Below are 13,443 nucleotides of genomic sequence, written 5' to 3'. Positions count from 1 at the left end.
CACTTTCTAAATGGTATGCCTTCTCCAGCTGTATTCTCCCAATTATTACTGTTCTCACTCATAACTGATGATCATTAGTTATTTTCCCAGTCACTGTAACACCCCTGGAGAGCCCTTCACTGAGTTTAAATGCCGGGAGGGGGTACAGGTAATGCAGGGTCAGTAACACTTGCAGCTGTTCATCTATTTGCTGTTCAGAATATGACTTGGTACCTGCAGCTTACTGAGTTCTGAACACTAACTTTTCAGCACTGCTCAAGGGCAGGAGCAGCAACCAGGAGAGATGAATGTGGGAGGGAGGGAAGGAAGGTGAGGGGGTGGAAAAATGAGCCTGCTTTACTGAATAATGAGGGGAGTAAAAATGAATGGGAAAAGAAAGAGAAAAGCTGGTTTAAATATTTAATCTCTGTTGCATTTGCTTTCGAAGAGGAGACAAAAGCCTTGGAACATCTTTTGTCTTGAACTAATTCTGACCAGAGATGAATGGCATGTGATTGTCACTTCTGTCATTTGCCTTAAGGTGGAGAGAAACAGACTGGTCCTGCTGCATCAGCCCATCACATCAGTCTCTGTCTCCAGCCACGGCCAGTACCTGAAGCTGCAGAAGGCATTAAATTACTCATGACAGTGACAGTTCAGCCTCATGAGCCCACATCTCCCTGGATCCTGGTGCCAGCATGGTCAGTGTGCATGCTGCCTGAGAGCTGCACCTGTTTTCAGGGAGGTGGAAGCTCCTTTGAGGGGTCTGAGAAGCAGTTGTGTCTCACCACAGAGCAAATTGCTTCATTTAGGTCTTCCCCATTTGAAACCAGCTGGTTAGTGCAACACATATTAGTTGTATTTTCCCCTTGTATCTCCCCATTCCTCTGTGCATCTTTCTACCCAGCCTCTTTCTGCAACATTTCTCTTCCGCTTCCTTTGACTCGCCCTCCCTAGTCCTCCCTCTCTTTCCACCACTGTACAGGCAGAACCAAAAAACATGCAGCTGTCTTGTCTACCAGTCACAGCTGCACCAGTACCTTCCAGCTGAGGCAGCCCCACAGATGAGCCAGCAGGACCTGCATGCCAACATCAGACACAGCAGCTACATGTGCTGATGAGCCACTGCATCAACAAACCATGGAACCATAGAATGGTTTGTGTTGGAAGGGACCTTAAAAATCACCTAGTTCCAACCCCTCTGCCACGGCCAGAGACATCTTCCACTAGAACAGGTTGCTCAAAGCCCCATCTAACCTGGTCTTGAACGCTTCCAGGGATAGGTCATCCACAACTTCTTCGGGCAATCTGTGCCAGTGCCCCGCCACTCTCGTAGCAAGTATTTTTTCCCTTAAATCTAATCTGAATTTCTTCTCTTCCAGTTTAAAGTCATTATGCCTTGTCCTATCCCCACTCCATCTTACTGGTAGGCCCTCCTTAGGTACTTGTGCTAAGGTGTTCAGCACAGATTTCTCTTCTCCAGGCTGAGCAACTCCAGATCTCTCAGCCTGTCTTCATAGAAGAGGTGTTCCATCCCTCTCATCACCTTTGTGGCACTCTAGACCCAATCCAACAGGTCCATGTCCTTGTTGGGGCCCCCAGAGTCGGATGCAGTATTCCAGATGGGGTCTCATGAGAGGTGAGCAGAGGGGCAGAATCACCTCCCTCAACCTGCTGGCCACACTGCTTTTGATACAGCCCAGAATATGGTTGGTTTTCTGGGCTGTAAGTGCACACTGTCAGGTCATGTTGAGCTTTTCATCCACTGACACCCCACGTTGTTCAGTTGATATAACTCATCTTCCACACATTCTGTTTCCCTTGTCTCTCACACTGGACACCCAAAAGCTATGGTCAGTGTCACCCAGTGAGGCAAGCACAGCCCTTTGTAGCAATGGTGGTTCTCTGCAGCCTGTCATCCTAAGAGAAAGCCTTAGACAGATAAAAACCTCATTTAGGCTTTCTTTATAGACTGGAGGAGTGGGAGGAAGAAATGCCTCCAGAGAATAATACATTGTAAGCCTGCCTTTTAAATTGGTAAATATCTGTAAGCCCTAAGAAAGGCTGATAGTTTCTGACTAACCAGAGGCAACTGTTGAGACTAGGGACTTTTCCTCTCATTTTGGCAGTGACTTTGTCTCTCTGATTCACTTATTCCCTTTATAACCCTAAAAGCAAAGAGGTGCTGCTATTTCTATTCCTCAGATGGGGACAGATATAACATGACTTCTCCTTCAGAATCCCTCAGGATGCCTTTGAAAAAGTAGGGATTTTTTTTGAGCTCTGGTCTCCTGAGCCGTGGGGGAAAAGTATGAAAGCCTGGCTTTTTGTCAACTCCTTAACTGGGAGCACACCATAGTAAAGGAAGCTAAAAACACCAGTCTAAAAACCTACAACAATGTCTTCCAAGCCTCTGAAGGTTCATAGTTATCAATTATCTTTTGAAGGCTTACTTCAAAACTAATTTATATTTTTCCTAGCTGTCTGATAAGAGATCAAATAAAGCTAGGGTGAATAGTCAAGTATGTTCCTATTTTATTTTGATATCATTTGAGGAACTCGACTGGCTACTTGAAATGCTGGAGAGAACAGCTGAGTAGGAGTTTGGACGCGGTGAAGCCAGCTAGGCAAGAGTTTTGCATTTGGTTTTCAAAAGAGCTTGAGTAGGCTGAGATTCCAGGCTGATGAGATGGTCTCCTTGATGACTACACTTCTTTCTTGGTAGAGAACTCAGTTCACTTGACATGTGAGCTACAGGGATGAAAGTGGAGTTTATTTTCTGTAGCATTACAGGACTTGACCTTGCTGATTTTTGTGGCAGTTTCTCCTGTGGCAATGACACCAAGATGCTGGTTACTCTGTTTGAATCTAAGCTACACAAATAGCTGACCGGACACCAAAGATGGCAGCTTTTGGTCCAGGTTTGATCTGAACCAATGACTTAGGAATGGGAAGCATCATATCTTATGCCAAAAATTTTTCTGAGCCATAAAAATACTCCTCTGCTTTTTGCCAAAGAAAAAAGGCACAGGAGCTGACAAAGGAGATCTGGTACTGTGGTCTAAAAAGAGCTCAGTTCAGGTCATGACCAATTACCAGTTCGGTACCAGGTGAAACACCAGGAGTGTTTCAATGGTGCTCTGCCGAGCTGTGCCCTTCCTTCCCAAATCTGAAGTTGTTTGCAGGAGCTGCTGCACCCTAAATTTGATCAATGCTGTTTTGCCTTTGTGTTAGCCTGGGAGTCCCCAAATGCACATCAGGACAGCTCAGGACAGCCATGACCGACCTTAGTGGCAGCTGCTGCCTCTCACAGACAGTTACAGCAGGACTCATCCCACAGCCTGCACCGTGTCCTTCCATGTCTGTCGGCACAGAGACACTCACAGGAGTGTCAGACCATGTGCCTGCAACAGCCACGAGAGGAGTCCTCCTCGGCAGCTGCTGCGGCTGCTGGCTGTGGATGGCTGCTGTGCAGCGCCAGGAGCGCGGGCAAAGCAGGGAAGCGTTATTCCGAGGGTGGCGACAGAAACCTCCTTGTGCTCCGAGAAGGGAAAAAAAGCAAAGCGTCTCAGAAATTCCTCCAAAGCTACAGGATTTTTTTCACGGGGAATAGGGGGAGAGAAAAGGGGGGGGGGGGGTCATCTGGAGATGAAACGTACATGGTAGTTGGAAGAATCTTTGTGTTCAAAAAAGAGTAAATTTGCTCAGAAAAGGAGGAGGATTGCAGGATACCTGAAACTATTTTCGCATTTGGAAGACTGTGCCTCCCTTCCATTTTCTTATTGTCAAAATACCTTGAAAATCTCAAAGTGTTTTTCTTCCTCTTTCCCCCACCCCGCCCCTGATCAGGAGTTTTAGGTGGGAAATGCTGAAATAGTTCATTTCAAATCTTTCAAAGTCAATCTTTTTGGCATCTTTTAAAATACACTCATGGATCTAAACTATTCCTTTAGCTCAAAAAAGAGAGAAAATTCAAGGTCATTATCAATTAAATAAATTGCAAGCACAACTTTTCATTTGGGGTTTAACAAACTGCTTGGATTCACCCTATTTTTAATTTGTTTCTGTCTGTTTTCTGAGTTTCAGTTCCCCACACTTTCAGTTGTTTGACCTTTTTTTAACATTTCTATTACCCATTTGTAGTTTAGTTTTTCATTTATTTAAATATTAATGAGAGAACAGCAGTTGCACATTATTCTTGTTTCTCAATTAAACCAACCAGCCATTCTAATGTAAATGTTTTTGAGGTTGAGGAAACAGGAGAAAGTATTCCATACAGCAAAAGCATTACAGAAATCATGGACAGAAAGTCCCTACTTGGGGAATGAGTCAATCTGCTATCTAGCAGAAAAGATCAGCACGGAAGTATAGAGCCTTTAGAAACAGCTTATGAATTTAGAGCTTGCAAAGTAAATGAATTCTCTATGTCTCTCATACACACACGCTAACTCATTCCCCACACATGCATACATACAGGTCTCTGGTGGAAAGACAGGGAATGTGCAGTCTGCGATGCATATGAACTTTCTGTTTAGAGGAGAAAAGATTTTTCCAATAGGCACAAAATCCCACCCCCTCAGCACCCCTCCTTCCCCTGTGTCTGACACTGACTTCAAGGGAGGAGTTGAGCCAATTATCTGTGAGTCCTACAGAAGAAAAATCTGCAATTTGCCAGTAGTTGTGAGAGTGAGAAGGAGAAAGGCAGCGAGGGAAGAAGAAAGACTTAATTGGTAAATATAAAGAAAAACCCCTTCTGTCCTAGAAAGAGAATATTTTAAAGCAAATCTCAGACCAGCAGAAAAGAAGCTTGTGCAGAGGGATGTACCAGGCAAGACCTGGGGAAGCGTAGACAACTTCTATGCCTGCACTGATCTTTCCCCATAGGGTCTGAGGCAGCATAGAGGCAGGGTGGGCCAGCCAGATGCACCCACTACCCTGCACAACTAGGTCTTGCTCCTGAAATTCTTTCCCCCTCAGCAGAGCCTACGCAACTTGTAAGAAAAGACAGTGAGGGTGGGAGAGACTCTGCTTTTCCTTTTCTCGAACTGAGGCTGTGAAGGAAAAGGCTCATCTCACCAAAGGGAAAAGCTGTCACTGGTTCTGAGACTCTTCTTTAGCCCATGTCGATTGCCTGATCCAGTAACTACCATTCATGGGATAACACCCTCTGGAGCCCTGCAGTCCTTCCCAATCCTGCTAAGTTCTTGGAAAACACTGGAGAAGAACTGAGCCCAGAATAAGCAACGTGGGAGCCACAGAACAACAGCCTTTTACAGCAGCAGCCACCCCTGATTAAAATTATCAGCTTCATCAGACTGCACCAAGATCCAGGACTGCTCCTCCAAGGAAAGAGAGGTAAGAAATCAGCATGGAGTTTGGGATGAAAGTAGGAAACAAACATCCCACGGGAGTGATTTTGGTGTGCATGGAAATTACAGGGACACTAACAGTGATTAACAAGTGACAGGTCTGTTATGCATGATAGCATTTGTGTCTGCCTATGTCCTTTTTAGCTGGGTGCAGTGATTTACTCTGGGGTGGCAAACAGAGACAGAAGCAGTAGCTGGAGATGGAGGAGTGCAAGAGAGGTAGTTCAGAAGTCTGTTCATGGATGGGGAGTGGTAGGGAGCATACGCCCTGATGGGAGGATGGAAAACTAAGGTGCAATAGCTCTTGGTAGGTTGAATGAAGAATATCTTCCTTAGATATCTCTCTCTGGGTGCTCAGAATCAGATTTGTCAGTACCTCACTGGAATTCAGTCGAGCACTCCTCAGAGCATACAAAAGCAGGTTTGTTGTCATTCACCTGATGCCTGCCTATGAAAAGAGCAGTGGTGGTTACCGGGTAGGAGATGACACGGGGAGTCAAGATAAATGGGATTTAATGATTAATTTGTTCTGCTGTTTCAGCTCTCTCTGGGCATATGAGCCTTTCCCTTTATTAAGAGGAGATAACATTAATTGTTTATATTTCTATGGCATTTTGAAATCCCTGCACTGTACCAATATAAAATACTAATGTAAAATTTCTAGCATCAAGCCAGTGTATAAAGCAGAAGGTATCACTGGGAATTAATCTATGCTTAAGAATTTAATAAACTGGAAGGAAAAGATGTAGATTAAAGCCAGCTGGAGCTTGTTTGTCTCCTCATTCTCTTCTGATTGATTTTGCTTTACTTAGTACATGAACATGTGGTCGCTCTCTCTGTTTCTTTTCTTCTGCCTTTAATCTTTTTCAATGTATGAGTGAGTGCCTCTGCTCCCCCCTGCCACCTCTGGGTGTGAATGCTGAAGTTTCATTCCTTTTCTGAAAAGGAAAGAAGGCAGACTGTGTTGAACTGGAGAAAAACTGGAGTGGGGGGATAAGAAGAGAAGGCACAAAACACAGATATAATATCGCAGTTCAACAGCACGCTCTGGAGTCATATTTGCAGGAGAGGTGATGAGTAGCAACTCCATGAGTCAAAGTACTGGAAAGCATTTTTCGACTTCAAGTGAAATGAAAAACAGTTAAGAAAGCACAGGAGTTCTCTTGACTGAATGCCTTGACAGGTGGAACAAGGACAGCGTAAAGTGATCAGGTCCGTCAGCAAGCATGTTCTGTACAGGACATATAAGGCATTTGCTTAAAATGCATAATTGTGCTCAATCCCTGATGCTTTTGCACCGAGTTGTACGAAACTGATCTCTAGCAGGTGTAAACCAACACAGTCCACTCACCCTCATGCAACTACACTGGTCCATCTCAGTCTGAAGAGCTGACTCACTTCTAGATACTGATGCTGGGCTGTAAAGAAGTTTCTAGTTTTCCTCATTAATCTATCTCCCTATTTTTCTCTGCCAAATAAACCCGAGAGGGAGAAAGGAAGCATTAAGTCTGTTCATGAATGGAAGACAGTATTGAACTGGCTACGCGGGAAAAGGCAGAGACAACGTACATGGCAGTGTTGTTTCAGAGACTGAATATGGTGTTTCTGCACTACTGGAGACAGGTCCTGTGGTGACTAGAACACAGAGTCCAGTTCAAATACCAGATAGGTCCTGTTGTAGCTAGAACACAGAGTCCAGTTCAAATACTGATGTGCTCCTTGCTGTCATTCCCACCACAGCAATCCCAACAGTACCATAACTCTGCATGTATGTGTCCTTTCAAAGTTGTGTGCTGACATTACTGTCTGCCTCTAATATCATGCTGTCCTGCCTGCTGACTATAATTCAGAGTGTAAGCTACTCTGAGGAGAGCATTACATTTTCTTTTGTCCTTTAGGTAAGGCTGAGTATGCTGTTGTCATGCGGCAAATTATATTAATAATGATAAATAGTTGTGTTTTGCTATTTCCTTGGGCAATAGCACGGCACTTGGAATGATGCTGGATCAGAATTCCAGAGACTTCTTTATTTAGCAGTGACTGTATCTTCACTGCTGCTTTGGTGCTTAGCACATGTTAAACAAAGTAAAATATTTTAAGCTCTTGACTGAGATAATTGTCAGCCACATAAAAGCCTGGGAGATAAAATTCACTCAGCATAAAGATAGGAATCCAGATCTGGACCCAGAAATGATATTTCAGTGTACATAAAGTACTTGCATTGTAATATTAAATAAACAATACCTAAGTTAAATAAGCAGCATAGTAGGAACTTGATTATTCTTTAATAAGATCCTAGTAACCAAAATAAACTCTTTACAAAATGTGCCTTCTTTGCTCTAACAGTCAGCTTTCCCCCCACAGGGGTTATATTTTTCCTTTCTGCACACAATTCATTTGAACTGGTACACGAAAAATGTCTGAGTATCACTTTTTCTTTCCTATCAAAGTTTTCTGCATCTGAGTGCTATGTCAAAATGCAATCTCCAAGGTCTCTGACATTTTAGATGTCAGGGGTTGGAAATCATGTCTAATAGCTATTTAAGATGGCTGTCCTTCATCTTTTCCTCTGCTTCTACTTAGCACCCGCAAAGACCATGACACCCACAAGAGCTGTGTATGTATAAAGACTGAAGCTCCTACGAAATCTACATTTCTGCAGTTCTACCCATGGCCAGCCATCCTGCTGCAATGCTGATAGTTTGCTGATAGGGAATTCCCACACTACCAGTCCAAAGAGCAAGATTAAAATCTTGTTTCTAAAAGGTCACTGAAGGTACAGATGTTTGAATTTATCACCAGCCAGTGCTATTTTGTGGCTCACACTCCCTGCACCAGCAATGAAGGTTGCATGGGACCAGCTATTTAAAGTTACTGAGATGTCTAGCTGCCACTGATGTTCAGCATGATTTTTGTTTGTGTCTGACTTTTAGTTGATCTCAGAAAACAAGTATCATGCACAACTCCTATTTAGGCAACGAAATGAAGCGATCTAGGTTCTAGTGGCAGCTGCAGTGGATGTAATATATTGGGGAATCTGACCTCTGTGTTTATGTATCTAAATGAGAACCAAGCTCTACTGAAAAATCTGGTAATGTGTAAGTGATGCAGATGGTGGGAAGAAAGTTGGTGTCTAAGTTGAAGCACAGCTGATGAATTTAGCCCTTAATGTTTAGATGAAACAGCAAATTGCAATTCAAAAGTGTGTTATTTTTCGGTGTAAATGCCTTCATTTTTATATTACTTTAAAAGAAAAGAAAAAAAAAATACCAACAACAACAACAAAATCAAACAAACAAAAAACCCAAAGCCAAATATTCTCTGGAAATGAGACTGAAAAAGTTTAAGCATTTCCCGTTAAAAGATTTCTGTACGGACCATTCATCTACTAACCAGGACAATGCTCCAGAGCACTCTTTGACAAGCTTGTGGCAAGGAGCTCCCTGTTTTATCTTCCATTTTGTTTCTGATCTTTCCTCCAACTCTGCTCTTTCCTCTTTCAGGATCAAGCAATGATGAAGACCATGTCTGGTGGAAACTGCAACCTGAATGTGCCAGCCAAGAACTCATACCGGATGGTAGTGCTGGGAGCCTCCAGGGTGGGGAAAAGCTCCATCGTCTCACGCTTTCTCAACGGCCGGTTTGAGGATCAGTACACTCCTACCATCGAGGACTTTCATCGCAAGGTCTACAACATCCGGGGAGACATGTATCAGCTGGACATCCTGGACACCTCTGGGAATCACCCTTTCCCTGCTATGAGGAGGCTTTCTATCCTGACAGGTGAGAAAGTCGTGGGGAAGTGAGTAGATGGGTAACAGTGGGTGAAAGATCTTAAGGATAGATTATTTTCAAGATTAGCTTGAAAAGTGTAGCATGGAGATGACTTTTTCTTGGGAGGAAGCTAAAGGGACTGCTTGATGTTGTTGCAAGATACACTTCCAGAGAGAGAGATTTCCTGTCTGGGGTGCTCTGGCACTACAGGGAATGCATTAGCCACAGAAGGGAAGTCCACTAGGTGAAGATCTGAAATTGAAATTTCCTTCTAGTTTATTTCCCTTCTGCCTTCCCCTCTTGCTCTGTATTTTTATTGCAGTCACAAATAAATACCTGAATAAAATCTTGAGGACACAAAGAGCAGAAGAGGGCAAAATAAACATGTCATTATAAAACACATGTAGTGAAAAAAAATGTAAAATGCACAAGAAGGGAATTCTAACTGAGAAAATCCCAAAGAATTTTTTATTCCTAAAATTTCCAGCCCAATTTCTTTGATTTGATATTCCAGTAAAAAGATACCTCTTTAGTCTGTGCTTAATCAAATGTGTTAAAAGGAGGGGAGGGGAAAGGAAAATGGGGGGCTCAGTTTGAACATTCTCACTGTCAAACTGTTCCTGTTGTGAGCTAAAATGAATTTTTTAATTGTAAAAGTAACAGTAGAGATATCTTCAGCCACACCTCACAGCAAACCTACTTTCTGGATTCGCTGTCTACCCTTCTAGCTGGCCAGTGAAACATAAGTTTCACATCTGGCCAGGATAGCATGTGCATTCAGTGAGGTCCTAGGACCAGTTCCTGGGATGCAAATGTGAGCTTTTGTCCCTGAAAGCTCTCTTGGCATGTTCTACATGAATGTCATTCAACAGGCAATGGTTTGCCTTATTTTCTACTTGCATAAGGAATTGTAAGTCAGGAAATGTCAAAAGGAAATGCCAGGGGATCTGTGTCATTTATGTATTTCTTTTTTTCCATGGCCTGTTTCTCTTGAGCAAATGCAACGGCAGCAGAGTACTGCACACTGAGAAACTTCTTATTACTGACTTAGGCATTCAGGACTGACCAGCTGTAATCTTTAGTTCAGGTGTTGTTCCATGCATTGTGTAATCAAAAGACCGAGGCTGAGTGGCTACTAGCTCTCCACTCCTACTGGTGTCAGAACAGGCTGTGTTTTACAGGAGATACAAACAAAATGAAGAGAAAGGAAGAGCAATGCAGCAGAGCTGAGATAGAGCCACGTTTACAAAAGAGAGCAAAACACACAATAACTTACAAGCTCAGTGCAAACTAGGAACGTGCTCAGATATCACTGAAGTAACATCATAGCTGAAAGTCTTTTCCGTAGCACTACAGAAAGGTGTGGGGAGTTGAATTAGAAGAACTAAAGTACAGCTGAGTGAATAGATGCCAAAGGAACAACCAAAAAACATGGGGAAGAGATGGCAAATAAACCTATGTCTTTTTCAAAATTTGTTCCTCTGACACTGGCTGCAATGAACAAACCTTTACAGTATCTTTTTTTAAATTGCAGGGGATGTTTTCATCCTGGTATTTAGCCTGGACAACAGAGAATCCTTTGATGAGGTCAAGCGGCTCCAGAAACAGATCCTTGAGGTCAAATCCTGCCTGAAGAACAAGACCAAGGAATCAGCTGACCTCCCTATGGTGATCTGTGGAAACAAAAATGACCACAGTGAAGTCTTCCGCAAGGTACGCACTGATGAAGGTGAGAATCTTGTCTCCAGTGACGAAAACTGTGCTTACTTTGAAGTGTCAGCCAAGAAGAATACCAATGTGGATGAGATGTTCTATGTTCTCTTCAGCATGGCCAAGCTACCTCATGAGATGAGCCCTTCTCTCCACAGGAAGATCTCCATCCAGTATGGTGACACTTTCCAACAGAAATCCTTCCGGATGCGCCGATTCAAGGACATGGGTGCCTATGGCATGATCTCTCCCTTTGCTCGCCGGCCAAGCGTCAACAGCGACCTGAAGTATATCAAATCGAAAGTTCTCCGGGAAGGTCAGTCCAGAGAGAGGGAGAAATGCACAATCCAGTGAAGGAGGCTTGCACTTCTGTCTGAAGTCAACATCCACATGCAGTGCCTTAAAGAAAAAATGGTCCACGGGAACACAGAACGAGTTCATGGGGTTTATTGAGAAAACCCAACGTGGAGAAAGGATAACTCTTCCTGTGGATTCTGCTGAGTCACAAATGTAAATAACATCATCCTTGAAAATGACTGGGAAAAAAGTATACGCCTGAGACACGAGTGCATCTTTTTGTCTCTGTAATGTAGTTCCTCTTCATTCCCCTTTTTGTTTAAAGAACACAGGCCTGAGAACTAAAGACTTTTCAACCTTATCCTTACAAAGAAAATAGGTGAAAAATGCACAGGAGGCATTAACACTTACCCAGCATGCAGCTCTTGCTAAGAGAGAGGAAGTTATGTGTGTGTGTGTGTGAATCTCTATGTGCCTGTGTGTATGTGTGCATGCATGTGTGGAGCTCTCCTTTTAAAAAGTGGGACTTGCATTTCAAAGGGCAGCAGCCCTAACTGAGGATTCACGGATTGGGAGTGGACTCTACATGTGGATGCATGACTTCCACTCACTTCTGAGGGCACTTGCATTAAGAAGAACTTGATTTTATGTTTGTGGGAACAGTTACCATTTGACATCGACATGAATGTTGGTTTATGTTATAGATTTTATTTGGGATTTGGGTTTTTTTTATTGTCTGGGGGTGGATTTTTAGCAAAATCAGATGGTGTGTTTGACATTAAATAGTGTCTGCTTTCTACCACTGAAAGGTGTTTTTCATCTGTAAAATTTTCTAGTATGTACATTGATTGAAAGTGAAATAGTTCTGCAAAAACCAATGCATTTGACAGCTTTTCAAGCCTGGTGTGATATTGTTTCTCAAAGCAGCCACACCAACTCTGAGTACCATAGTACAAATGCCACCCTCTGCCTTGATGGTCACTGGAGTAATGATTTCTTCCTCTGCCTGTATCAGCTGAGAGTGACCAGATTAATATGTAGACTTAGGCCACTTAAGAGGTAGGATTGGGTTGTTCTTCAAAATTAGGAACTGAATGATTATAGGGCCAGCTCCATTGTATTTCTTCTGTTAACATGCCTCTAGCCATTTTGTTCATGTATTCCCCCACTGTCTGATAAAGGTTGCCTGGATGTAAACCTTTGCACTGCAGAAGTTCTTCAGAACAGAAGCTTTGTGCTGGCTGTCCAAACAGGGTTGAACAGACTGGCCAGATAAATCTGGGGCTGTCCATTCACTTCTTTCCTTTCTCAGCTCAGTACAGGCTTCCTTGTCTTCATCTCTCTCCCTGTTCTGCTTTTGGCTCTGTTGTTTGATGAGTTCCTGTATGCCCTCAAAGCCCAATATATTCTCTCAGATATGAGCCTACCACTCTTGCTGACTGAAATCAGATGTGTGCACACATATCTGTGAGCAAAGCATGGCCCCAAGACTGTACACAACAGTAGAATATGTATGTTATATATACCTCAGATATATTCTCCCTTTCTCACCCTCAGTTTCTGTTCTTGGCTGTGGCTGCCTTGCTGTGTCTTGGGCAGAGCTGTGAGCTAGTTCGTGCTATAATTTGACAGGAAACCAAGAATGATGATTGTCTGTAAAAATTAGCCTCTGGGACGCAAAATCCCATATTCATTTATCAGCTCCACCCTTCATTGGTACTGTATATTGACTGGTAAAATACACTGTTCTTTTATTCCTGTTGCCAAGGCAGCATCTTTCTGATCATGTCTCCCTCCCTCTCTATAAATATGTAAATGGTTTATGATTAAACCTGGTTTATTTATTACCTGTGTCCTGGTCTTTTATACTTCCTCCAAGGATAAGGAGGAAGGTCCAGTTTTTGTGTTGTGCCGGTACATCAAGGCAAGTGAGTTCTGGGTTACAAGTCCTGATGAGATCTCCAGTAAGTTCTGGAAGAACCTTCTAAGTCCTCCAGACACCAGGGGCTACACACTTGTCAGTTTGGAATAGAATTATATCCACATCTATCTATCTGTCTATCTATCTGAACATTAACTTATATATACAGATATCTGCAGAGGCCCACAGTTACTCTTCCCCATGCTGCCTCCAACACAAGAAAACAACAACTCTGTTCTTCATGCACAGAGCTGATATGCTGATCTCTGGTGTGACTTAATGTGGTCTCTGCAGACACATCACTGGTTATTTTCTTAGCAGTCTCTCCCTCTCGCCATTCACACATCCCAGCTGTTTGAGCACATGCCCACGTCTCTACAAACTCTCCACCCA

The 13,443-nt window shown here is 43.1% G+C and overlaps 1 protein-coding gene across 1 annotated transcript; it reads left to right on the top strand.

Annotated features, from left to right (window-relative positions):
• Positions 1 to 4,531: 4,531 nt before the first annotated feature.
• Positions 4,532 to 12,973, top strand: RASD2 (RASD family member 2). Its single transcript, XM_051784638.1, has 3 exons — positions 4,532 to 5,334; positions 8,852 to 9,131; positions 10,657 to 12,973. Exons 2-3 carry the CDS (start codon positions 8,861 to 8,863, stop codon positions 11,184 to 11,186), a joined length of 801 nt encoding a protein of 266 aa, XP_051640598.1. The 5' UTR covers positions 4,532 to 5,334; positions 8,852 to 8,860; the 3' UTR covers positions 11,187 to 12,973.
• The last annotated feature ends 470 nt before the right edge of the window (positions 12,974 to 13,443 follow it).

This window comes from Manacus candei, unplaced genomic scaffold (assembly GCF_025592945.1).
Source record: "Manacus candei isolate 608988 ecotype Guabito, Panama unplaced genomic scaffold, ASM2559294v1 h1tg000018l, whole genome shotgun sequence".
Lineage (NCBI taxonomy): Eukaryota > Metazoa > Chordata > Aves > Passeriformes > Pipridae > Manacus > Manacus candei.
Note: the sequence above shows the minus strand (reverse complement) of the source record. Positions and strands in the feature narration are given on the sequence as shown.

Excerpts from the sequence above, each read along its gene's own strand:
- RASD2 (XM_051784638.1), top strand. The coding sequence starts at position 8,861 with ATGATGAAGACCATGTCTGGTGGAAACTGCAACCTGAATGTGCCAGCC. Across the intron at positions 9,132-10,656 it reads GAGGCTTTCTATCCTGACAG|GGGATGTTTTCATCCTGGTA; the intron begins GTGAGAAAGTCG and ends TTTAAATTGCAG.